The sequence below is a fragment of the Hippopotamus amphibius genome, chromosome 7 (assembly GCF_030028045.1).
Source record: "Hippopotamus amphibius kiboko isolate mHipAmp2 chromosome 7, mHipAmp2.hap2, whole genome shotgun sequence".
In the NCBI taxonomy this organism is placed as follows: domain Eukaryota; kingdom Metazoa; phylum Chordata; class Mammalia; order Artiodactyla; family Hippopotamidae; genus Hippopotamus; species Hippopotamus amphibius.
Window position 1 is genome coordinate 138,004,088 of NC_080192.1, and position 25,849 is coordinate 138,029,936.

The 25,849-nt window shown below is 42.7% G+C and overlaps 1 protein-coding gene across 2 annotated transcripts in view; it reads left to right on the top strand.

Annotated features, from left to right (window-relative positions):
* The window catches only part of NBAS (NBAS subunit of NRZ tethering complex), a 320,076-nt gene extending 294,570 nt beyond the window's left edge, over window positions 1-25,506 (top strand). The window contains exons 49-52 of one of the 2 annotated variants that reach the window (XM_057742162.1): window positions 4,273-4,412; window positions 7,994-8,132; window positions 13,726-13,854; window positions 25,073-25,506. In XM_057742162.1, coding sequence (XP_057598145.1) covers window positions 4,273-4,412; window positions 7,994-8,132; window positions 13,726-13,854; window positions 25,073-25,348 — 684 coding nt within the window. In that variant the 3' untranslated portion in view covers window positions 25,349-25,506. Of the gene's footprint in view, window positions 1-4,272; window positions 4,413-7,993; window positions 8,133-13,725; window positions 13,855-25,072 lie in introns of those variants that run through there. The other variant, XR_009054733.1, reaches the window with a different exon arrangement.
* The last annotated feature ends 343 nt before the right edge of the window (window positions 25,507-25,849 follow it).

Consider the following 25,849-nt stretch of genomic DNA (forward strand, 5'->3'; position numbering starts at 1 on the left):
CTTCTTTTACCATTTCCTTTCTGTTTGAAGAGCTTCCTTTATCTAGTCATTTAAGGTGAGGGCTGTTAGTAATGGATTCTTTTCGTTTTCATTATCTGAGAATGTTTCTGATTTCCTTTTTTTCCTAAAGGGTAGTTCTTCTACCTTTTGTATAGAATTTTCAATTGACAGTTCTTTTAACATGTGAAAAATATCGTGCTACTTCTTTCTGGCCTCCGTGGTTTCAGATAATTAATTCAGTTATTCAAATTGTTTTTGTAGGTAATGTGTTTTTCTGGATGTGTTCAAGATATTTTCCTTTGCCTTTTTAAAATAAATTTTATTTATTATTTTTTTTGGCTGTGTTGGGTTTTTGTTGCTGTGCATGGGCTTTCTCTAGGTGTTGTGAGCGGGGGGCTACTCTTCCTTGTGGAGCACAGACTTGTTATTGTGGTGGCTTCTATTGTTGCAGAGCACCAGCTCTAGGCACATGATCTTAGTAGTGTGGCTCGCATGCTCTAGAGCACAGGCTCAGTAGTTGTGATGCATTGGCTTAGTTGCTCCGAGGCATGTAGGATCTTTCCAGACCAGGGATCAAACCAGTGTCCCCTGCATTGGCAGGCGGATTCTTAACCACTGCAGAGAAGAAGTCCCTGTCTTCTATTTTCAAGAGTTTAGTTAGGTTGTGTCTTGGAATGGATTTCTTTGGGGTTACCCTTTTTGGGGTTAGGTCAGCTTCTTGAAACTATAGGTTCATATCTTCCACCAAATTTGAGAAGTTTTTAGATATTATTTCTTAAAATACTCTTTCAGCTCCACTTTCTGTCTCCCTTTCTTCTGGAATTCTGAGAAATGACCTTACCTGAGATGTCTTCTGTTTCTAGGTCAGGAGTCAGGAAACAGTGGGTCTGAGTGTCTGCCTTCTGTTGGTGAAGGGACACAAGACACCCTTCTGCTGCATTGTTCCTCCAGTCCTGAGGTCCCAAACTAGTTCACTTTCTTTTTAACCACCTTTAAGAGCTCTCCTTTGGTGTCTCTTCCATTATTTTCATGGTTTATAGTTGTGCTTAGCAGAGAGGAGTAGGGAAAAATGGGTCAAAGCCATTTTATCCAGGCTAGAAGTTCTTTGCATATATTTATCTTATATATTTCTTTATACAAAAATTCATTTTGAGTTTTAGTTTCCAGAATTTATTTTTAAAGCCTTATAGGATGTGATGAACAAGATAAGCTTATATTATTTTGGTAAGTTTTGATAAATTTAGATATTTTAACATGTGGACGCAAATGCTAGATTAACACTTGTATATCAAAGTATATAATGATTATCCAACACAGTATGTTCTTTATCATGTGTTAAAAAAAAACATGTGCTCAAGTGTATTTTTAGGCCCATTTTCTTCTCATATAAGGTAAAGCTTTCCTAGCTAGTGATAGAATTTCAAACTGCTTTCTTAAGAGCTGAGTAATAACAATTTGAAATCCTTTATGATAACGAGGGAGTATGCAAGTGTGCATACGCAAAATGGATAATTTGTTAATTATCTATATTTTTCACAGTTGTATTTTAAACATGGGTATCAATGCTCTGAGAAGTAAGTTACTAATAATGGAAATGATTAGTGAGGCTTCAGAAGAAAATGTTTCCTGACAAAGCCATACTCTATGTACATGTGAGAAAGGCATTATACAAAGAAACTTATTACCAAACACATTTTTTAAAATGGAAACTAACATTTGTACCTTAATATAAAAGCAAACATAGAAAGGTATGATTTATAGTTTATAGTTTCTCTTTCCTTCCCTTATGATACAGTTCATGCCCTAAAAATTTACAAGCTATTATAGCTTCTAAAAAGAAAGAAATCTACATGATATTGAAAACACAGATCACTTTTTCCTAATCTCTTCATTTTCGTGGTATGACTCTGCATTTCATGTAAAGGAGAGTTGTCTTGTTAATTATACTGCAGTTAATTATAGAAACTGGAATATTGGCACTGCTGGGAGACATGTCATTCAATGTTTAAAAATATTTTTTAAGCACAAAATCTTCTCTACAAGGAAACTCAGATTATAACTCAGAAGAGAGCAGCCACTTTCCAACCATTTTCCCTGCTGCAGACCTTCAGGCACCTCCTTAGAACTTCTGAGACATCAGAGATTTTTGGAGCCCATTTTTCAGAGGAGGAAAATAAGACAGAGCCAGGGACTTTACTGAAATCACACAGCTAACCATAAGGCATCACCGATTAAAACATAATGTCAATAAACATGCTACCTCAGGGTCTTTTGTAGTGATTTCCTTTTGGTGGGATCTTTTTTTTAAACCTTACATCTATCTCCCAAAAAAAAAAAAATAGCCAAAAATTTATGGTAACTCCCTGAATATTTAATATAATTCTGTGTTACAAGATTTCATAAATAAATTTTCATTCATTCATTTGTATATCCATTCATTATTTCGTTCATTCATTCAGTAAGTAGTGTGCATCCACTCTATATCAGCCGTTATTTTAAGCAGTGGGGCTAAACAGTGAACAAATAAGCTTCTGTTTTCTCAAACAAATATGTGGTACATCACATATTTGTAAGTGCTGAGAAGGAAAATACAGCAGGGTGAGGGAAGTCGATAGGGTGGGGGAACGCTACTTTAGGGAGGGCAGCTCTGCAGGGCGTTCTCCGATGTGGTGACACTTGAGAGATTTGAAGGAGATGAGGGAATGAGCTGTGCAGGTATCTGAAGAGTGAGTGTGCCAGGCAGAGGCAGCAGATCAAAGTTCCTGTGGTGGAAATGGGCATGATGAACTCACAGAGCACCTGGGAAGCCCTGAGGCTGGAGCGGAGTTGAAGGTGGTGAGGTCAGGTGGTGACAGATGCATGTCTTGAGTTTGAGAGGGTTTTTTTTTTTCTCCTTAACATTTCTTTATAAATAGGCAAGAAAATATTGCCAAACTCCCAAATAGACCACTAATTTAAATAATTCAAAGCTTATCTAGCCTACTGAGTCCTCTAGTTCCAGAACATCCTGATCTGAGTGTAATTATGTATTGGCTCTGCCGCTCGCTAGCCATGTCACCAGGACAGATAAGCTTGTTTCTTCATCTGTAAATTGAGCTTAATAATACCTGTGCGCTTCTCCATACAAAACTGTTGTAAGAATCAACCGACTCACTGTATTATAAAATTATTTCAAAAACTAGAAAAAGCTTTTGGGTTATTATTCCATGGAAGAATGCCATTGGGCTTTAAGTCGGATTTTGAAGGATTTAACTGGTCACTGTGAGCAGGATTCCCCATAGTTATTTCCTGGTACACATCAGCTTTCGTGAAAATGCAGATGTCATGGTATAACTTTTTCAGCTAGCTGCTTGGGATCAGAGCCAGGAGGACCATTAAATCAAATGTTTTGGAAACATGCATTAGTGTAGACAATTTAGGAAATATATAGGTAGCCATCCATTCTCATTATCTTTTTAAAGTATCATCATCTGAGTCTTGCATACCCAAATATAGAGAATCTGTGTTGAGAGAGTCTAGGAAACAAGAGAGCCAGCTTTTGGCTTACTTTTATATTTAAAACTGCTTTCTAACTTAAAATAGCAAACATTTTATTCACAGAGGTATTGGAGGTATGATTTGCTTCAGGACTGCCTCAATGTCAGAGAAGTATCAGGTGGTTATTCAGTGAGAAGAAAGATGAGTGTTTTTATTTGACAGACTTCTTTTGCATTAGAAATATGTGTAAACAAAAGATACTTTATTTTGATTTGTAGCAAAAAAAATTCCATGTCAAATGTACCTTAGTAAAATCTTTGATTTCAAATTAGAGAAATTTTCTAGACAACATGGAAACAGCAATGGTTATGCTAAAGTGAAAATTAGCAATGCATTTAAGATAATTTAAACTAAAAATATTGGCTAATGTTGCGTATGATGAACTATTATAATTTCACATGAAACAGTTCAGTATTTTAAGGTAACATACATTGAATGCCAGTAAGCCAGTTCTATGGAAATCTACTTGTTTGAATTTATTTTGGTAAAGAATATTAAAAACCTTCCTGTGACTTTGTTCTAAACAATTTCTAACATAAATGTTTGAAATTGGGCAAAACAGAGTTTTTGAAGGTTTTTGGGGGGGAGTAGTGTTGGGGTGATATTGTTGAATCTTCCCTTGACACGTAAAAATTTCCAGAAGAGCATTTAATAAAAATAATCAAATTTGAATTTTTCTGGAGAGCAATTCAGTGGCCTTTGCCGTGGGTTTCAGGTGTGTGTTCCGCCTTCCAGGTGGATGTAACTGACACACAGGATGAAGAGAAGCGCTACTCGCTCTTCATGGAGCTGCTGGAGGCCAGTCACCGGGAGGGCGAGTTCCAGCACCTGGTTTTGCTCCTCCAGGCTTGGCCGCCTATAAAACGGGAATATTCGTGAGTATTAACATAAAAGTAGGCTTCTTTTGTCTTGACTCTAGGTTTAAGAAATCAGTACCTGCAGAAGAGCCAATGAAAGAAATATATAAAATCCATGTTAGCCTTTTGATGAAATTAGAATTGTTTTTCTTGAAATATCAGTTTCTTTCCATTTCTCCTTACCCCTAAACACAAATATTTTATTCAGAAATAGAGATAGTGCTTGATAATAACATCTGATTTAGGATGTCAACAAAATAATTTTGTGCCAGTATTTTCACCAGGAAATGTTTTGATGCTCTTTTAACACACCTTATGATGCTAACTTGAGAACCCATGGGGAATAAATAACGGATAATTTCCGTTTATTGAGAACGCACAGTGTTATGTGCAGCTGACATATATTATCAATTCACACAGCAAAACTACACGGGAAGGTGATGTTATCTAATTTTACAGATGAGAAAATGGAAGCTCAGAAGTTAAATAACTTCGGGCATCACCTGGCCCTGAGGTGGAAGAGGCAGAGTTCTAGCAGCTGCTGGAACACCCACGGCTCATGCTCTCCTCTCCACGTCACGCTGAGCTTTCCACTGCCACTCAGAGCTGCGCGGAGTCAGAGTCGTCACACAGTCCTTGTGTTGCTAGCCAAGGATTCCTTTGGAAGAAGTGGCCAGATGTCCTCTGAGCACATATACCGTCTGTCGTGAACCGCGGCTCCTCTTTGGCAGAAAACAAGAGCACCTGCGCCTCTGTTCCAGATGTCTGGGGGGCCAGGACTCATCTTGTTCCTCCCCCGACGGCCAGCACTTTGTGCACCCAGACCAGTTTCCACACCTCAGACATTAAAAACAAGAAATGTTTTCCTGAAAATAAATTATTCGCTGAGCAGTTCAGGACCGCTGAGGACCATCTGAGCAAGCCTCTTTCACCCTCGGATGAGACTGTTTGGAATTTCTGAAGCAAACCAAGGGGAGGGGTGTTTTGGTTTGGTTTGGTTTTTTAACCGAGTGTTTTCAGAAGGGCAAGAAGTGTCTCTTGGATCTCGACGCTCTGTGGCAACGATGGCATGCTGACACATAGCTCTTGAGAATAGATAGGTTCTTCACTCTTTGAAACTCTACAGTACAAGTTCTCATATCACAAAAACTTTCCCTTGTGACCATGCCTTGAAACGGCATTTGCATTTGGTTTCCAATTATCTTGGCAGAGCTGCCTTAGGACCTGAGGGTACTTGTTAAAAACAGAGCCCCATGCTCGACTCGCTGAGTCCAGCTCTCAGTACCAGGGCCTGGGTATCCGTTTCTAAACAGCTCCTAGGAGATGATAGTGGGACCCACTGATGAATAGATTGTCAGTCATGCTTCACTTGTAGAAAATCCTTAGAGTTGAGTTGTAGATTTCTTCATACACTCAAAATGAATCTTAGTCTAAAGAAAATTTTTCAAATTCAAACTATGGTACTTCTAGTAGCTTAGTTAACTGTGGTTCTGCAGTTTCTTTTACTTTTGGAACACTGACCATTTCAGATCACCCACTTATCCACAGCTTGCTTAAAACATTTACTGCATTTAAAACATTTAATGCATTTGTAGACAAAAAGATATTCATTTCCAAAGATATATTCTTATTTTGTGGGCCTGTGTGAAATTTGCTAACCTGTGTTTTACAGACTTCCTTTATGAAATCATTAGCGTCAGCTTGGTAAACCAAGCATTACCGGTCCGCTTAACCCTTTTACCAGCTATGTCTCCTCTCAGAGATAACCAGATAAGAAGTCAAATAAAGTCCATTTCTGCTTTCCTGGCTCAAACTGGTGTTTTAGCACAGGAGACCATATGGTGGAATACTTAAAACAGGTTCTTAAAAGTACTTTTGAGCACTCCCTCCCCCCGCCAAGACAATCCAACATATGACTCCAGCACTTCCACAACAACCAGAAAACGGGAGGGGAGCAGGGAGGGAAGGATAGTGTGGCAGTGACTGAACGTTGCCAGTCAACACAATAAAGTCAAAAACTTGACCTTCGAGAAGTTTGCTTGACCTGGGGCTTCCCTGGTGGTGCAGTGGTTAAGAATCCGCCTGCCAGTGCAGGGGACACGGGTTCAAGCCCTGGTCCGGGAAGATCCCACATGCCGCAGAGCAACTAACCTGTGTGCCACAACTACTGAAGCTTGAGCACCCAGAACCCATGCTCCGCAACAAGGGAAGCCACTGCAATGAGAAGCCCGCTCACTTCAATGAAGAGTAGCCCCCACCTCACCACAACTAGAAAAAGCCTGCGTGCAGCAGCAAAGACCTAATGCAGCCAAAAAAATAATAATAAAATAAATAAGTAAATAAATTTTTTAAAAAAAATTCTTTAAAAAAAAAGTTTGCTTGACCCACATGACTGCTAATTTACTGGTACCAAGTTTTTATTTTTGGTTGTAGTCCCTTGTAGGCACATGTATGGAAATAGACTTGCATTAAGGAAGCTCCATGGTGCTCCTCCAGTGTATCACAGCTGGCTGGTGGAAAATACATTTTGATAGTTGTCAAAGCCGCTGGGGTGCGTTGCGCTGTTGGACCAGCATTTCTACTGCAGGGAGGCAGCCTGTTAGGGAAAATCCCTGGAGAGCTGAATCCAGACTTTACAGAGGAGAGCAGAGGGCAAGTCCTCCAGTGTAGGGAGACTCGTCAGTCAACCTGACACTCTCCGTGCTTTGTTTGTACCTTGAAATTAGCATCATTCTTTGTCCTCACAGCTTGTTAGTTTGAGCTGAGACACAAAGGCTTTGCCAAAGGCTAGTGTTGTGAGTCCCCTTGTTGCTGCACTTGCTGTTTTTCTCAGGCGCAAGGAAGGAGATTCTTTCAAGGGAGGGACCATCCTTGGGTGCTCAGTGTCTAGAAGCTAGAGCTGTGCTAATGAGACAACAGACTCTTAATAAGTAGTGAAATTATTTTAAAATGTTGTAAGTAAAATCAGTACCTCGAAATGAACGTACCTTTCACGTGTCTCTTGAAATATAAATCATGATGTTTTTATGAAGTCAGGGTGTAGTGGCTGCCAGAGAAGGCAAACAAAAGGCCAGCTTTTGTGTCTCAGAAATAAGAGAAGTAAATAGTAAGATGTGCCTGCTATCGAGAGTGACACTTCACAGTGACAAACGTTATTTGTTAAGTGATGCAAGCCTCCAAGGAAAACATTATAAATTGCCTTTTCACAGTGAAAAGAACCAAGGCCCAGAAAGGTTGGGTGGCCTCCCCAGAACCATACAGCTGGGCCGAGACCGTTTAAGTAACCTCTGTGAGCCGCCCAGGTAGTCAGGGAGCCAGAATGTCAGCCCGAATTGCCAGGCGCCTGTGCTGGTCAGCGCCCACCACTGCCTCGTGTTGCTGGGGGCTTGTCATACACAGCAAGCCCTTTCCCCTCTGTGAGGTGATATCTTTTCTCCAAGACAGACATGAAGGAACACAGCATCTAGATTATGATTGCAATTTGCCAAAAGCATTTTACTTGAAAAAGTGGGATTTCTTCTCTATTTTAAAATTTCTTATCACAACTGTCGTAAGTTCAGTCATTTCCAATGCCTTGCATTTTTCTCCCTTCGAACCAGTGTAACCAACAATCCATGGGTGAGACTGGCTACGGTGATGCTCACCAGATGTACGGTGGAGAACAAGGAAGGGCTGGGCAGTGAAGTGCTGAAAATCTGCCGCTCTTTATACAACACCGAGCAGATGCTCCCTGCAGAGGTGAGTGGCTATTTCAGGTGGCTTTCCTGGGAGTTTCCCTTTCCTTTTCCCAGCTCTTTAGCATAAGCAACACCAGTGATTGTGCTTGGGAACATTTAGCTTAAGTTATCAGTAGGTAAAGCCCATAATTTGTGACAGATCAAGTGAAGAAAACCTGTACTGAAAGTATGCTTTGAGGTCCTTTTCTCTTTGTTGGAGTTCTGAAGCAGTTTTCCTTTCACAAGTACCAGAGTAGAACCCAGGTTTTTTTTTTTTTTTTTTTTCTGGTTGCCCTTTTATGTCTAACTCAAGTTTCTGTTCCAAGAGGTCATGATAGCTCAAGTGTCACGTGTGGCTGCCCCAGGCCAGTTGGTAACGTAGCAGTTACCTTGGCGCTCCTCGGCAGGTAACCAGCCACTCTAATTTTCACGTACTTTTTGACATCATTGTAATAAGATTGCATAACCACAAAATTTGTTCTCTGTAAACATGGTAAAAGCTCAGCCACCTCCATGTTAACCTTTGTTCTCTATTTGATCCCATGATATGACTGTCCCAGAGATATTTGTGTAATATATATATGTAAATTTGTACATTCTGTAATAAGCACATATTAACCACAGCCCCCTGCTGTGGATCTGACCTCAGCAGTGTATCATTTGAGCAGTTCACATGTCTTGGATAATGGCACTAAATTGATTAGTTGGTTCTTGAGTTTCTACCACATTGGAGATAAACTTGAAAATAAAATTGTAAATGTGATTCTTTGACTCTTTGTTGTAATCACTCAAGGAAAATATGCTCATTACAAATGCACGTTTACTGAGTTGTTTTCTGAATGAAAGACTGGCTAAGTGTTTTTTGATTGAAATTAAAATGTGTCCGTTTAAAGATGTCTTCAACCACCAGAATGACAAAATTATTCTATAAAGTATTTAAAGTACCAACACCAAAAATAACTTTCCCTTACTCCAGCGGCCTGTGATTTGCATGTATCAGCTACTTACTTACCTGTGATCAGCTTTGCTGTATTGTGAGCCCCTGGAGGGTGGGAACCATGGCTATAGCATCTCTGTTTCACCCGGAGCAGGATTCAGCATACTGCAGAGAGTGCGGACTCAACAGTTCATTACCCCCACCAGAGTAAGCTAATAACATGGGTTTCATCTTTGTCTTCACATAAGCTAAGATCAAGCATTGTTAGATCAAGACCAAACCCCAGAAGTTTCCTTCTGCCAGTTCGGTTGAATCTAGGTTAGGAAAACATTATTTAGGATCTCTGGACCTCCATTTTCTCATCTCTAAAACAAGGTGTTAGACCACATGACCTCAGCGGGGACTCTTGTTCCGTCTGTTCTGCGAGGTCTCCAGTCCTGGGAGGAGCGTGAACTGAGGCTCTCTGTTCACGTTTTCATCCGTAGCATGTAGTTCACCACCTCTCACGAGTCCACCATTCTCAGGGTGAGGAGTAAGGTGCTGGATCGGGCCGCATTGTGAAGTAGGCCATTATCACTTCTCTGTTCCAATTTGATGAGACGGAAGATCATTATTAAGAGATCTGTTGCCATGGTGACTTTTCTTCATTTTTCTTTTGCTACTTTCTGTCTTTTAATTTGGGTACCTATGTAGATTTTTTTCTTAGGATGCCATGATTGAAGGAACTTTGCAAATTTTGTGTACTATTTTGATTAATCACTTAACGTGCTCAAATGTGAATTAGAATTGTTCCAAAGGAAAGAACAGTATTATTATAAAATGGAAATGTCTTGTTAAGCTTATTTTACCACATTTGGAAATTACATAGTCTCGTTTCTGACTTCCATAAGATTTAATATCACTGTGGCAGTAAAATTATCCATGACTCACTTTTTTTTATTTAAGTACCTTTGGTTGCCCTACTGCATGGTGTGTGAAATGTATTTGCCTAATTATCTCTGACGGGACTTAAAGGGACTTACCTTTTCCTTCACCCCCACTTCCCATCCCCCCCCCCCAAGTTCCCATATGTAGAGATTTTTTTTCCTTCATGACTCTTTTTGTGATCGCCTGCTATTGCTCATGGTACTTGTTTACTTATGGCCATGATGGTTTTGCTGCTGGAAAATATTACCAGAAGGATAAAATCACTGTTTCTCACAGGTCACGTGTCCCACAGACTTGGAAGTTACATATCCTCCTTCTCAGCTTGTATCCATGGCAATACATAAATTGTTCTCAGGAGTGGGGGATCTGTAGAACAAGAAATTGGCAACTTGGCATAAAACAAGTTCTTGGCATTTAAAATCCCAACTTCCAGCTATTGGTGGCCACCCCCGAGGGTCCCTGCGGAGGCACAGCAGGAACTGGCATCGCAGATGCTGTGGGCAGGTGCGTGGGAGTCAGCCCAGCTAGGAAGCCTAGCTGACCCCAGCTTCTAAATCTTAGCGTGATTGTTCTCTCTCACGGTTGAGGCTCTTCGGATCAAGAGGTTGATTTTTAGAATCGACGACACCCATCACTGCACACCGTGTGCTCCACGCTCCTGCTGCAGGCCTTGCCACACCTTTAGGTGCTGGATACCCCAGGACCAGTGGGAGCGTGGCATGAGGACAGAAGGACCGCTGGTGGACCAGTCCCGCTTCTCTGACAACCATCAGCCACAGGGCCCAGGACATCACCATAAATCTCAGTCCACAGGGAGGACCAGCGCCCAGGGTTCTGGCCTGGCTCTGGGCCCCAGCCCCCCCACTCCTCTTCATTCAGGGCCGCTCGTTGTTGTTCTGTGTTCTGATAGCCAGACAGGTTTGAGCTGTGAACGTGCCACATAAGGTGTTTTGTGGTTCCCTCTGCTGCTTTGACCTTTCCTGCAGCTCCCAAAATCCCTTTATAAACATCCTAATAAACTGGCCTCTTGTAACACAGGGGAAAATACCTGGTGAATATAGTATAGTACTTAATTACAGGGTAAGTATTTAGCCAGTAACTGTTAGCTAAGAGATTTAAAAAACACTCAGTGGCTCTTATAAAATGAATTCTTCCATTCCTGGGTGTCCTTGTCTGGCTGTGGGATAACTAGTCATTATGCCTGCTCAAAGGGGTGTATAGGTTATTTCCATACATTTTTCCTCAAAGCTAAGATCAGCCAAGTGATATGCTTTTTCCCAATATCATAGATTACTGAGAAATACCTGTTAACCAATTACTGATAACTTATTGAGTAAGCAAATATGAGTGTTGAGAAGGAATACGAATAATTTGGGGTACAGTATGTACCAAGCAACTTTGGAATACAGAGAAGGAAAAACCTTGCTCTCAAGTGAGGCAGATAGACACAAGATTACAATAATACGAGAGGACAGGTAATGTCGGAAATAATTGATGAAGTATAACCAGAATGTAGGAGCACTAAACCTGGGACATCGAGGTGCCATTGCAGAGAGTGGGGTTTTCCTGTGGTTTTTTTATTTGCTTGTTTTTTTTAATAAATAAATTTATTTTTTGGCTGCATTGGGTCTTCATTGCTGCACTCAGGCTTTCTCTAGTTATGGCTAGTAGGGGCTACTCTTTGTTGCAGTGCGAGGGCTTCTCATTGAGGTGGCTTCTCTTGTTGTGGAGCATGGGCTTTAGGCACGTGGACTTCAGTAGTTGTGGCACATGGGCGCAATAGTTGTGGCTCACGGGCTCTAGAGCACAGGCTCAATAGTTGTGGTGCACGGGCTTAGTTGCTCCGCGGCATGTGGGATCTTCCCTGACCAGGGCTTGAACCTGTGTCCCCTGCATTGGCAGGCAGATTCTTAACCACTGTGCCACAAGGGAAGTCTGGTTTTCCTGTGCTTTTGTAAGCTGAAACCTAACAATGAGGAGGAGTTAATCAGACAGTGAGACAGCAGAGGTTACATTGTGTGTGAAGACCCAGAGGTCTGCGAGAGCCCTGCACTCACAGCCACATCTTCCACTGTGGTAGCCATGGGCCACGAAGGGTATTAAAATTAACCTTAAATTAAGTGAAATTGGGTAAAATTAAAAATGCAGTTTTCTCAGTTGCACTAGCCACATTTCAAATGCTCGCAAGCCCCACGTGGCCCGCGGCTGCCCTGCTGGACAGTGCAGTTCAGAGCCTCCGACGGTGGGAGGAAGGTCTCCTTAGTGCTGCTCTCAGAGGACTGTGCAGGGCTGGGGACGGCGAGGCTGTAAGGTTACAGAGAGGCAGGCAGAGGAAATAGGTCGGTGCGTGGCAGCTGGGCTAGGCTGTCACACACAGCAGTTTATATTTCCTCTTTCAAGTGTTTTCCACAGGTTTTGGCATCCCAAATTAAAAATCCGCATTTCTCTTTGGCCCAGATGCTGGGTGAGACGCCTCTGTGTGCGATATGTGCTTTAAGGCACAGGGAGCACTTTTCTGAATGAGAATCCATGTTTGAAGTACACATTTCACAGAACTGTTACCTGGCCAGTACTGATCATTTCCACACAAGTTTGTGGGGCACAGCCTTCCACTCTGATTTCCAGCAGCGACCTGCTGGGTGCAAGCTCCAGGAAGACAGCGAATGGAATTCCAAAGAGACCTTTATCCCAAGCTTTAAATAGGAGCTTCTTTACTTCAGTCTTCTTTTCTCTCCTGTTTATAAGAATGTAAAGGAGTTATGAAAATATCATGAATTTGAGTTTTCCTTCTCTGATGTGCTATTGTTGGGGTAGAACAAGAGAAAGACCGTCCCACACAGGGCGATGATTCTCAGCTCTTTCAAAAACAGCCCTCGCTTTGTGTAATGAGGTTGCACTCATTGTCTGGTCTTTGGTCCAAGCGTTCTGTTTTTTACATTACATCTAAGTCAGGATACTGAGAGAACATGCAACTCTGCAGGGAGGAATAGCTTGCAGATTTATTTCCTGTGCTTTCATACTTTTGCTGTGAAGGATTGTCATTTGTTATCTGATAGAAAAGCCTGCTCTCTGATGACAAGGCTCAGCCATTATGAAAAAGGGCCGTGAATAAAATTCAAGTACTTGTGTGGCGACCTAAATACATTTTCATTTTTTTGGACCACAGATAGTTTTCGTGGAGATGGAGCATCTTAAGTATATCAGGCATTCAGTTCACCTTGACATTAACTATAAACAGGATTTAAAATATTTCAATTGCTGATTTCCTCTGTTACAGTGGATGACAACTAAATATTTTTGGTAATATTAACAATTGACAGTAGGTTCTGTTAAGCGTCTAGTATATGCTGATCATTGTACATTATTATTCACTAATACTTATTCTCACACACACACAAAATACTGCAAAGGAGATACAGTTACCTCCTTTTTACTTGGGAGGAAACAAGGGCCCTGAGAGTTTAGGAATATAAATTCCAGCCCTATATCCATCCAGTGGGATCCATGCAGCCATTAAAACAGCAACATCATAGATGGATATCTGAAACTTGGAAAGATTTTATAAATAGGTGGTGAAGTGAGTGAAGCAGGTACGAAACACTAAATCAGGGTGGTCTCGTGTACATTTTGTGCAGATACACACTTACACACACACTCATAGGAGAAGGTGTGGAAAGACACGCAGAATTGTTCCAGGGCTGCGATGCGCTTCTTTTCCTTCACACTCACAAAGTTGCCCTTGTGGTTCCAGGCTGTGAAGGAGCTGTGCTCACTGCTGCTCCGCCAGGCCCTGCTGCTCCCATCCCTGAAGCTTCTCCTCGAGAGCCAAGATGAACACCTGCACGCCACGGCCCTGGACCACATCACTGCCATCACTAAGGTACTCCCCACGGAATTCACTCTTTCTTCGGTTTCAGAGAAATGAGTTAGCATTGCCATTCTCATCAACAACAACCGTGATTTACTCAGGACTATTTTATCTCTGCTCTGACCACAATACCTGGTTCTGTTTCTCTAAGTGGTAGATATTTATTTTGCAGACATTCACCAAACTCCTCCCATGAACCACACTCTGTGTTTAGGTGCCAAGAATACAAATCCGGATTGTGAAGCATTTTCTCTAGAGAAGCAGTGTATTATTCTCTTTAAGAAGATGTCAAAGCAGCCTGGGACTAGCAGAGTCGTCTTTGCCACTTGAAGTCTGGGTCGAGGAGCTCCTAGCGTCAGGCAGGTTTTCTGTGGCAGCATGTGTTTGGTTATCTACTAATTAAAGGTGAGAAAGAGACGTGTTTCCTGGCACCATCGGAAATCTCAAGCTCACATTTCCTCTGGCAGCCAACACCATCACTGAAGCCCGTCCTGGCTTGAGGAATGGGGGGCTAGTGTCGAGGCTGGAGAATTCTCCCTCAAGGCTGGTTGTCTTGTTGTTGTGATTAAGGAAGAAGCTTTCACTTCCCTTTTTAAATTTTACACTTTAGGATTAGATAGCTCAGGGTTGTGTTTTAATGAATTTGCGTTGTATGATCCTTACCGAAACCCTTCTGTAGGGTGATCATTCTTTAATTTGAAGCATGTATGTGTGTGCTTTAACAAAAATATAAGAGGTTGTCTTCTAGGGGCCAGAGAGGGGAGGAGAATCCTAGAGCAGAGGTGCAGAGAAGAGACTGATGAGAAGGTGCCATGGGTGTACAATTTTGTTAATGACAGAGGATGCAGAAAGCAGAACATAATTGCATTTGGAAACAATCCTAATGAACAAGATGAGAAAAATCTAGTGCCTTTATTCATTTAGATGTATTTTCAAAATAATGTACAGCTTCTGTGAAGATTTTGTATTGATAAAAGTACCCTTTGTTAACACTGATAATTGAGTATAACAAGGGGCCTTTCTGGAAACTAGACTGAAGTAGGAATTGAGGGGACTTGTCCAGTGGTACAAGAGACTTGGCCTGTCTCTCTGCGCTGAAATAAAAGTTGCATAGTGCTTGGAATTTATAAGAAACTAAGAACTATAGTGAGATTTTTTTTTTCTTAGCTGATTTTTAATTGCAAATCCATGACATCAGGAAGAAGGGAAAACTGGAGAAAATCAGGCTGCATGCTTTCCGTGTCTTTTTTCCCTCACCACCCTTGTACTATAGTCATATCTCTGCTCAGGTGTTCCCACTAAAACTTGCCCTGGGCCTCTGAGAGTAAAACAGTGATGTATTAAACGTTGCGGTTCCCTGTTCATCCTGTGTAGGGCATTCCTGACACGCTCCCAGATTCCATAGGTGAGAGTATCAGTTTTCATTTTAAAGATCCTTTATCTCAGATTCATCAGAACTACAACTGGAAGGGGGGCTCTCTCACTGAGACCCAGCCCTGCTGTACACCCCCTTGTACACGCACAACCATGCACACACACTCACACACACCATCAACATAAGAAACCAAAAGGGAATGTTGCAAAACCCAAGTCATTTTTAAAAGGCACTAGTTTCCCTCCGTAACACTTTAAGCTGCTCGTTTGATGTGCAGCACTGTGCTGAAAGTTTGTGGGTGGTTCACCTGAGGCTGTGATGAGAACACCCAAAACCTGCCATGGCCTTCAGGTGCAGAATTCCAAGCCAGAGCTGTAAATTGCTGAGGTGAGTCACTTAGCTATCACTGAGACCCTTACTTTTAGGAACTCAGAAACGACACTGACTTGTAACTTCTCTACACTAAGTTGAGACTCACATAAGGCTGGCCCATCTGTGACCTTCAGGTGTGTTCACAGAAGCTTTTGCATCCTCCAGAGGAATAATGTATTGCAGAATTCTCCAGTTTTTAAACATTTTTTAACTTTTTATTTTGACGTTATTTTAAGTTCACATTCAGTTGCAGAAAATAACACAGCAAGATTTTTTGTACTCTTCAACCAGTTTCCCCAAGTAGTAACATCTTGCATGACTGTAGTATGATTATAACCAGGACGTTGACATGATAGTATCTCTGGACCTTATTCAGATTTCACAGTTTTACATGCCCATGTGTGTGTGTGTGTCCATGTGTACGGTTCTGTGCGGTATTGTCATGTGGAGATTCACGTGACTACAGTCAGGATTCAGAGCAGTTCCATCACAAGGACCCCCCAGGACTGCCCTTTACAGCCACAGCCACCCCTCCCTCCCCCACCCACCCAGCAACCTGCGGCAGCTGCCAACCTGTTCTGCATCTCTGTAATTTTGTCACTTCAAGAATGTGATATAAATGAAAAGAAATCACTGTCATTTGTCATTGTTCTCCCAGCACCATTAAAAAGTTATGTTATACTTTTCCAAGGGAAGAGTTTCATTGGGTCTTTTTGTAGGACTCCTGTCAAGCTATTTGAAACCGTACTTGGTATTACAGTCAAAACTACGAAACGTCGGCTTCTTTTTTGTGTGTTTGTTTTGCTCTTCATTCTGTCCATTAGTGGGAGTCCCTGAGTTCATCAGTAACTTGTTTCCTCCTTTTTCATTGTTGACAGTAGTTCCTGTTGACATTAAAAGAAAATCTGTCAAAGGGACTCCTCTGATGGGCAGTCGTTCCTACACAGTGCGTGGATCCAAGTGGAAAGACCCCCACTTGCTTGCTGATAGCGTGTATTGTTCCTCTATTTGTTATAAGATACTGACAGCTTTATAGGTGTTCACATTTAAAAGGATGGTGCTTAATGCTGGTGCCAAAGATGGTACCAGCTTCTCCTCCAGTAGTGGTGCTCACTTCTTTATCTAAGCTTTTCTGAAATTGCAAACCTCTGGCATTTGGCATGTCCTTCTTACAAATGGCCAACAGCCTCTTCCCTGGGCCAGAAATAGAAAGGCCTTGTTAGAGATTACATCCTTGATGAATACTTAGAACTCTGGTATGGTCCAGGCTGCCAGATCACCTTCTCCACCAGCCTTGGTGAGATTTATAGCTCACCTTCAAAACCTTCTTCTCCCCAAGAAGTATATTCCTTGCTGGCGTATTTGAATCTCATCTCTGGGATACTTTCTACCAGGTAGATATCTCTTAACTCATTTCATCAAAGTAAGCAGGTGTGTATTTATAGGTGCTTCATAGACTGAAGCATTTCCCGATTCATAATTCCAGATTTGTGGTGGCTTCTGCTCTTCACTGCTTCGTCCTTTTTAGTCCTGCTCTTGGTGCCTCTGTCCCCACCCCCCTCACCCCCCCTTCCCCCCCACCATCGCCGGGACTGTCCTGGACCACGTGCCTATTAAAAGAATAATTCATAGAAATGTTTAATACCTTTGGTACCTAGTTAAGTTTCTCCCTGATGCTAGTAATAACTGTCTTCCAGTACCAACCGTGCCAGGCATTATAATAGGCACATCCTTGCTTTCCCTCTTCAACAATCCTCAGGAAAGATACCATTCTGGTCTCACAGGTGAAAGCACTGGGACTCAGAGGTCATACAGCTAGTAAGCAGCCAGAGCTGAAATTGAAACCCTGGATCCGACGTTCAGAGTCGGTGCTTGACCACACCGCTTCTTCTGACCTAACTGGTGGGCTCTCTTACGCTGACTGGAAAAGAGAAAGGAACTTGCTGAAAGCATCTTGAGCCATATGACATCAGCACTGAAAAGAGTAGCACAGAGCTAGTCTGACGATTTGCCTGGTACAGGGCTTTCCTTTTTCAAATCTGCTAAGTCACTGGGCCCTGGTCGAGCCCAACTAGGGTGGCCGGCCACTCTCTGAGTGCTCTGTGCCGTGTGTGGACAGCCCTCATAAGAGAGCATCTCCAGGATGAGGGCGAGAGCCTTTCTCTTGAGCAAGTGGCTCTCAGTCCTGCCCAGTGGAGTTGTTTCCACGTCACAGTCCTTCATGTTTTTAATAATTGTGATTCTTATCCCCTTTAATTTTGCCACGAAGGCACCAAAACCTACCAACATCACTCACAGTGACCAGTGTCTAGGTTGGACGGAGAGCTTTAAAGATTCTCTGAAAAGCATGCTTGGATTAACATATTTACAGTTGACCTTTGGACAGCACAGGGGTTCATCTGCATATAAGTTAGACTTGGCCCTCTGTACCCACATCTGCACCCGAGGTCCCTCTGCATCCGTGGATTCAGCCACCCAGGGACTGTGCAGTGCTGTAATATTTCCTGCTGAAAAAAATCCACACGTACGTGGCCCAGCACAGTTCAAACCCATGTTGTTCAAGGGCCAACTGTATTTAAAACCGTGAAACCTTCCTCTCTTTGTTCCCTTGTGTTGCCTTCTGGGGCTGAAGTCAGGCTTACACATGTGCCTCCTTGCCTTGGCATGCTGTGATAACAAGGGCCTTGGGCCGGGCTCCTAACAACCTTGTTTGGTGTCTGCAGAGTCCTTTTGTGGTTTTGGCCCTAATGTCAGCTGGTTTTTTCCTAAGCGTATCCAAACCAAGTTAGGCTGAAGTGATATAGTCATGCAAAGAAGAATCAAGTGAGTGGTTTCCATATAGGAAATGCCAATTGATATTACACTGACCTCTCTTTAAAATGACTGTTCTTTTGCCTCTTTTGGTACCAGGCTCTTTTTCTCAAAATTCCGAGCTTATCTACTTATTTCTAAATATTATTTTAACCTGAACATACCTAGACATGTTACTTTTACTCATTATCCTTCATCCTCAGCTGGTGGTTGGTCTTTTCGATGAAGGAAACTCTGCAATGACATAGCTCCCAGTATTCTCAGCAGGTTGCCTCTAGTGACAGGTGGCTCACTGCCGATGAGTTAACCTATTCGATTTCTAGACAGCTCTGATGGGTGGCTGACTGACTTAGTGTGAGCGGAAGTATAAAGTACCCAGGGTGCACAGCCTGGTACTGTGTGCAGAAGTGAGGAATGGGTAGGACATTTGTAAAGATGAAATGAAATATCCTCCCTCTGTGTAGAGGAATTATCTCATCAGGAGATTGACCTATGAAATAATAACACAAGGAATAAAGCAGAGTAGAAAGGGGGACAAGTACAAAGTGTGGAACCAGCCAAACTAAGGGCCTCAGAATGGGTCATAGAGGTGATCAAGCTTGAATCTTCAGAGAGTCCCTCCCACTGTTAGGTCCTAAGTGAGAGGATTATCCTAATTTTGGCTTCAGAACAGGTATGCTACTAAATGCCATCCCATGCCGGGAGTGGGGCTGATGGTATGCTGAGAAATGGAGTCTGCAAGTCATGCAAGTAAATAGAGAAAACAAAAAATTACCTGCAGACAGTTTTCTTATTCCAAGTATACACTTGTGTTGCCCTTTTATTTTTCTGCACTTGTAGTTGATACATGTAATAAGTTTTATTAGTAATAGTATATGCAGCAGTGAGACAAATATCCTTCCCTAAAGTAAACAGTGAAATAATATGAAATAATCTTCTGTAAAGTAATTGAAATGAGGTCCTGCATGCATTATGCTGCTGGGACTTCAGCTTCCCTCAATACTGTAATTACTCTTAGCTTCGTATAGATCCGCAAAATCAAAGATTTAATTCAGAGAAGGTTCATTACCTATATTGTTGAAACAGGGATTAAGCAGATAACATTTTAATGGCTTGGAAGACAGTACCGCTTTGTGCTTTAATAGATTTTTTCCCCAAGATCTGCAAAGTTTCATTTATTCTCAAAAATTAATCACGACCGAAAAAAAAAATATCACTGATAGAGAAGGCAAGCCTTTTACTCATTTTATGTTATATGTAAGGCCTTTTTCTTCTTTGCTTTATTCCTGATTTGTTTGACTGTAATAACTCCAGCCATTTACTGAACTTGAACTCTACACTGGGCATTGTGCTAGGCAGTTAAAAACAGATTATCTAAACCCGTCTGTTGTCTGTATTTCACACGTGGGAACCTGGAGAGATTGTCCTTAACAAGGTCACACATGTATGTAGCTAAAAAGCTAGAATTGGAAATTGGTGTCTAACCCAAAAGCCTCTCTGCCTTCTTTTCACAAGACAACTACTTCTCACTCTAATTCAAAGTTACTTGATCAGAGAAATTTAATCAACTAATCCTCCTGGACTTCTCTCACATTTATTTCAAACATCCAACTACTCCAAAATGACCAAATATATTTTCTTCTCAAGCCTCTAAAGTACCAGTCCAGCCAATGTCATGGATGTGTGATTTTCCCCAGATCATATACGAAAGTGATTCCTGATCAGTTAAAAAGTTAGGTATTTTTAAAATCAGAAAATTATGTATGTGTGTATATATGTATATACACGTACACATACATATCAGATCCTTCAAGCAAATATAGCTTCTAAGCTTTGAACAATAGGAAAAGAATCATAAAGGACAGATCCTTTCCTGATGATATAAAAATGTAAAACTTCTACAAGACAACAAATACCCAAAACAGAATTGCAAATGACAGATTAGAACGTCCGTCATATCAATAACTAAAATCAAGGTTAATGTTTAAGTTATACAAAGAACTCCTTCATATGTGGAAAATGATATTGAAACTCCTGTAAATGAGTACAGGATTTGATCCTTCCCTCAAGAAAAAAATTAAAATGATAGGAAATGTATGGAAAAAAATCATTCTTGCAAATAAAACAAAATTCAAATAAAAGCGTCTTTGAGATACTGATACATATCTCCTAAATTAGCAAAATTATTTTCTTTTCAAAATAACCACATCCAAAGCTGAGAAGTTTGCAGTGGAACTGACACACTCCTGCCCTGATGGCACCACTGTGAGCTGTGGGCGGTACACGTCACTGTGTGACTGCACTGCTCTCCTGTCCTCCAACAAAAAGTGTTTCAGATGCTTTGTCCCATGTGTTAGTCTACCTGGGCTGCCATAACAACCCACAGACTGGGCAACTTACACACTAGAAATTTATTTTCTCAGAATTCTGGAGGCCCAAAGTCCAGGATCAAGGTGTCAATGGGATTGATTTCTTCCGAGGCCTCTCTCCTTGACTTGTAGATAGATGACTGCTTTCTCCCTGTGTCCTCACGTGGTTGCCTCCTGGTTTATGTGCATCTCATCTTCTCTTCTTATAAAGACACCAAACTGGATTAGGATTCACCCAAATGTCTCATTAAACCTTATTTACTTCTTTAAAGGCCCTGTCTCCAAATACAGTCGCAATCTGATATACTGGGGGTTAGGACTTCAACATACGAATTTGGGGGGGTACAGTACATCCCATAAGACCCCAGTTATATCTCTCTGAATAATTTATCCTAAGGAGAGAATTCAAATAAAGAATACAGGTAAAAACCGTTCATTTCTAGTGTTTCAATAATACCAAGCAACTAAAAACAGCTGTTTATAGCAGGAGAAGTTAAATAACTTGTTCAATAGACTACTTTGCAGCCATTAAACTTTTTAAGAATGAAAACTATGTGAAAATATTTTTTTAAATTCTCAGCATATGAGAAAAGTAGCATACAAACATCACAGGATTGACTGTGAAAATATGTCACATATGGATAATTACTAGAGAGGAGAGGAGGATGAAATAATTTTCTCGTAGTGATCCAGATACAGATGACTTTTTTCCTTTTGAAAACTATTTCTTTTTCTTTTTATCTCAGAAAGAAAAATCAAGTAGGTTAGAATGAGTAATTCTAACTGGTAAGACAGTTCCAGGCTCCTGTGGTGGGTAGTACCAGATTTTTAGTGCCTTAAGTTAGAATTTTGGTCAAAAACAAAAATGAAGACAAGCTGAGGCTTGACAAATTAATGTAGCGGCTGCACGATGTGGCCATGATGTAGGAACTCTGCTGTACGGAGGAGAAGGACTCAGGCCAGCCTTGTGCCCCTGAGGCAGGCGGTTTGGTGTGTGGGGAGGAGCTGGCTTGGCTGCCTGTGACCTTGGGCAATCCTTTTCTTCTCTGACCCTCAGGCTCCTCTTCTGTAAAATGCACTTGTTGGAATGGATCCTTAGAAAGCCCATCTCTTACTTTCTGTATTCTTTCATTCTTCGTTTCATCTCAAATATGTGCAGAATAAATGTCTATGCAGTATTTTTCTTGCACATGACAATTAGGAAGTATATTCTGGCCATTCTGTACATCTTGCAAAGAGCCAGAATCAGGTAGAAAGTCAGAGAAAGGAAATAAAGTCAGCCACTTCGTTTTCCCAGCAAATGATTACAAGAAGCTAAAGCAGAATTTCCCCACACCTTCCCCTGGCGGGTGCCCAGGCTCAGTGGAGGTCGGCAGTCTCTGCCTCTCTTTAGGGAACCTTGGAGCGGGCCAGGACCAAAGGGGAAGTGTCGGAGTTCACTTCCAGGACTTCAGCCTTAGGCTTCCTCAACCAGGATAGTAGACAGAGAGCTTCGGGAGGGTGGACACCCACCCTGCCCTTGTCCCTTGCTCCCACCCTGCCCCAGGACATGGGCAGCTATCTGAAAGGCACAGCCAGCCGGAAGCCAGTTTTCAGGATGTCATTGCACTGGAGAGAAGCAAACAGAAGAGGGGATCAGAGGAGCAGCAGCTGCTGGCGTTGACAGAACCCCTGTCACTTCCTTGAGCTGGAAAAATCCATCATTCCCTTTCTAGGAGCCTTTCAGCCCCCAGCGAGAGGCTTCGTGAGTCAACAGAAAGAATAAGAAAGGTGTCCTAGCCTTGAAGACTTATTCAAGGCAGCAAAGAAAGTATCACCCTGCAGTGTTTGGACTCTGAGCCTTTTATCCATGTGTTTTATCAAACATTTGCCTGTAGCATCCTGGCACACACTCTCTTCTCTCCTGGAGGGTTAGGAGGAAGGATTCTTTATTCTTCAGGGTGAACCAAAATAACAACACACATAGTAACTCAGCTGCCGCGCGCGCAGTGTGTGCATGTGTGTGTGTGTGTGTGCACGTGCACGTGTACACATGCTCTCGCATGAGCGTGTTTGGAGGCAGCAGTGTACAGTGAAAGGATGCGAGCTTTGGAGTTACATTCTTCACATATTCATTCCCCAAATCTTGCTGAGCTCCTGCCATGAAGCCCACACTACTCTGGGCCTGGGGCTGCAGGGTGAACAGGGGAGACACCACCTCTGCTCTGGAGGAGCTCGTAGTCTGGTGGCGGGGAACCGACGGTAGACGTGAGAACTGGTCAGAGGCGAGGGCTCCTGGTCCAGCTCACCATGGAGCAGCCATATGATGCCTGACACGTGATTCTCATCTCACTGAGCCTCAGTTTGAGCATCTGTCAAGTGAGATTAGCACTGTCTTAAAGGGACTTTTTAAGGCTTAGAGAGAAGGTGCCTCAGTGGCACGTGGGGGCCTCTCAGGAAGTGGCAGCTCTGTGATGGGGTTCGGGTCCTGGTTTCCTGCTCTGGAGCAAAAGAGAAAGGAGGAAAAGAAGAACCTTCTTTCCCTACATAGAGCCTTCGTAAACAACCCCTGGTGGGGAGGATAGAAAGCTCTGGAGCCCCTTTCAGCAGAAAAGCTACTCTTGTAGCAGTTGCTTTTGCTACCACCTGTGAAAATGAAAACAAACAAACAATGGGAGATTGAGTTCAACCTCAGTGTCTTCCTAAGTCAGAGGTACGTGGGCAGAGTGTAAGTGTTGATGGAATGAGAGGCAGAAGAAAGCACGCCCAGGGTTTGCAAGACTCTTCAGTTCTGAGCCTAGAGTCTCTTTCTAACCCGTACATGTGCACTTTACAAAAATGTGACAGGGTTCAGTGATGTAGGTTCACTCAGCCATTTGACAAATGTAGATTAAACTGGATGCTGAAATAAAAGGAGGGTAAACCTCTGCCCTCGAGAAGCTCCCAGTGTGGCAGGGGAGGCAGACATAACAGTCACCTTAACATAGCATCTGGGAATGTGGAGGAAGGAGGGCCCAGCTTAACTGAGGAGATTTAGGGGAAACGCCACCAAGAAGATGGCACTGGAGCAGACGTTTGTGTGGTGTTTTGAAGGCTCACTGGATGATGGGAGAGGCAGGCGCCATCTGGTGGTGGGCCAGTAACTCTTACTCTCAGAACTTCTTTTGTTTTACTCCTTGCAGCAAGTGGCCACCCTTGCCCTCCTCATCTTCAATAGCCTTTCCTCCTTGTCTCAGGACCCGCAGCACCAGCACACGATGTAGTTACAGAGTCGAGTTGGTCTAAGTGTGAGATAATTGGCTTTGAAATGCCATGTTATTTCTGTGGTTACGACAACCAAAACTATTAAAAGTGCACAGTGACATGAAGAAGAGGCTGTCATGAAGCTGTTTCATGACGCCCCAATGTAAATGAGAAGCTCTGAATTTTGGTCTACGGTTAGTGTCTACTTGATTCCTTATGAAAATGTGGACAATAATAGAAAATAGAAAAATATAAGCTAAGTGTCAAAGCCATGGAAAACCATACATAGACCAAGAAGAAAAGACCAGGGAGAAAGTACAGAGACTGTGCAACTGAAAGAGCGCAAAAAATTTGTTTTAAAAAAGTGAGTTTTGTGCTAAGCTTTCTTGTGGCTTAAGCAGGAACAGCTTTTGAACACCTCCTGTTGGTTATCCTATTTACACCAATGGGGTTGACGGATATACTTTCTCAGTGGAGTAGAAAAAAGGTTTTCCTGTTCTGAAAAGAATTTTTTTCACAGGGATCCACGTAAAGGAGGGGTTTGAGGTTAAAGAATCTTGGGCCACAGTGACGCACAAATGAAATGGTAAATGTGGTTGTTAAAAGCTCAGGCTTTGAGGTCAAGACTGACCTAAAGTCAGATTCCGGCTCCACAGTTTACTGACCACAATGTTAAGCAAAATTCTTACCCATCAGTTTCCTAATCTGTAAAATCAGGAGGTTAAAGTGCTGACTTCAACAGGGTTGAACTAAGAGACTCAGTGAAGGAAGACACGTCCAGTGTTTGGCACAATTTCTGAGTCTTGGTGTGGTAGCCGTCGCAGTAATTCCAGGGGGGTTCTTGGTACATGGCCATGTCTTATGTACAAAGGAAACCAGGTCTGTCATCCCACATGTGTGACCTCAGAGACCTCGTGCCCTGCGTGTGCTTTTCAGAGCAGGCACTGTTAACCAGGGTAAAGGGGTTTCTGATGACAAAGGCAGAAAGGCTGTGCCTAGCAAACCATCAGGGAGTGATGTGTCTGCTGGTGAGGAGTCAGCCACACCCACTGCTCATGTGTGCCTGTCTCATTTCTTAAAGGTGAATGACTCAAACTGTGACCAAGAGCTTCTCTCCCTGCTCCTGGACGCCAAGCTCTTGGTGAAGTGCGTCTCCACTCCCTTCTACCCGCGTCTCGTGGAGCACCTCTTGGGCAGCCCCCAGCGAGGGCGCTGGGATGCGGAGGAGCTGGCCAGACACCTGCAGGCAGCTGGCCATGAGGCCGAAGCCGGGTCACTCCTCCTGGCTGTGCGGGGCACCCATCGGGCCCTGAGGACCTTCAGCACAGCCCTGGGCGCAGCGCAGCACTGGGTGTGAGCACGCCTGCCTGTGACCACCGCTGTCAGCAGTCCCAGCTCCCTGGGGGAAGAACCTCCAGGGCCCAGTGCTGTTTCCAGAGGCAACACGTGTGCCTGTCGATTGTTCTTCGAGGTTTCAGCGAATTGCAAATAAAGCTGTATATAAATGATGACCAAGCTGCCATTTTCTATACTTTTTTTTCTTATAGTGACCACTTAGCATACTTTCTTACTAAGAGAGACTTGACTCTTTTTTTTTTTTTTTAAACCATTTCTTCTGGTAGAATACAATTAATACAGTGTCTAAAACTGCAGTTCAGGCCATTGTCTGTGGTGGTGGAGGGGGAAAGCGTGTTGAGTGGCCAGTGGTTGGAGCACGTCCTGGGCAGAGGAAGGATGGACCTGGATTCATGTCTCAGGTTAGTTATGCGACTCTGGGCAGAGTGCTCCCTCTCGGAGTCCGAGTCCGTCCTGTATAATGTGAGGGCTGTGCTATTTATCTTACAAGGTGGTCGAGTGT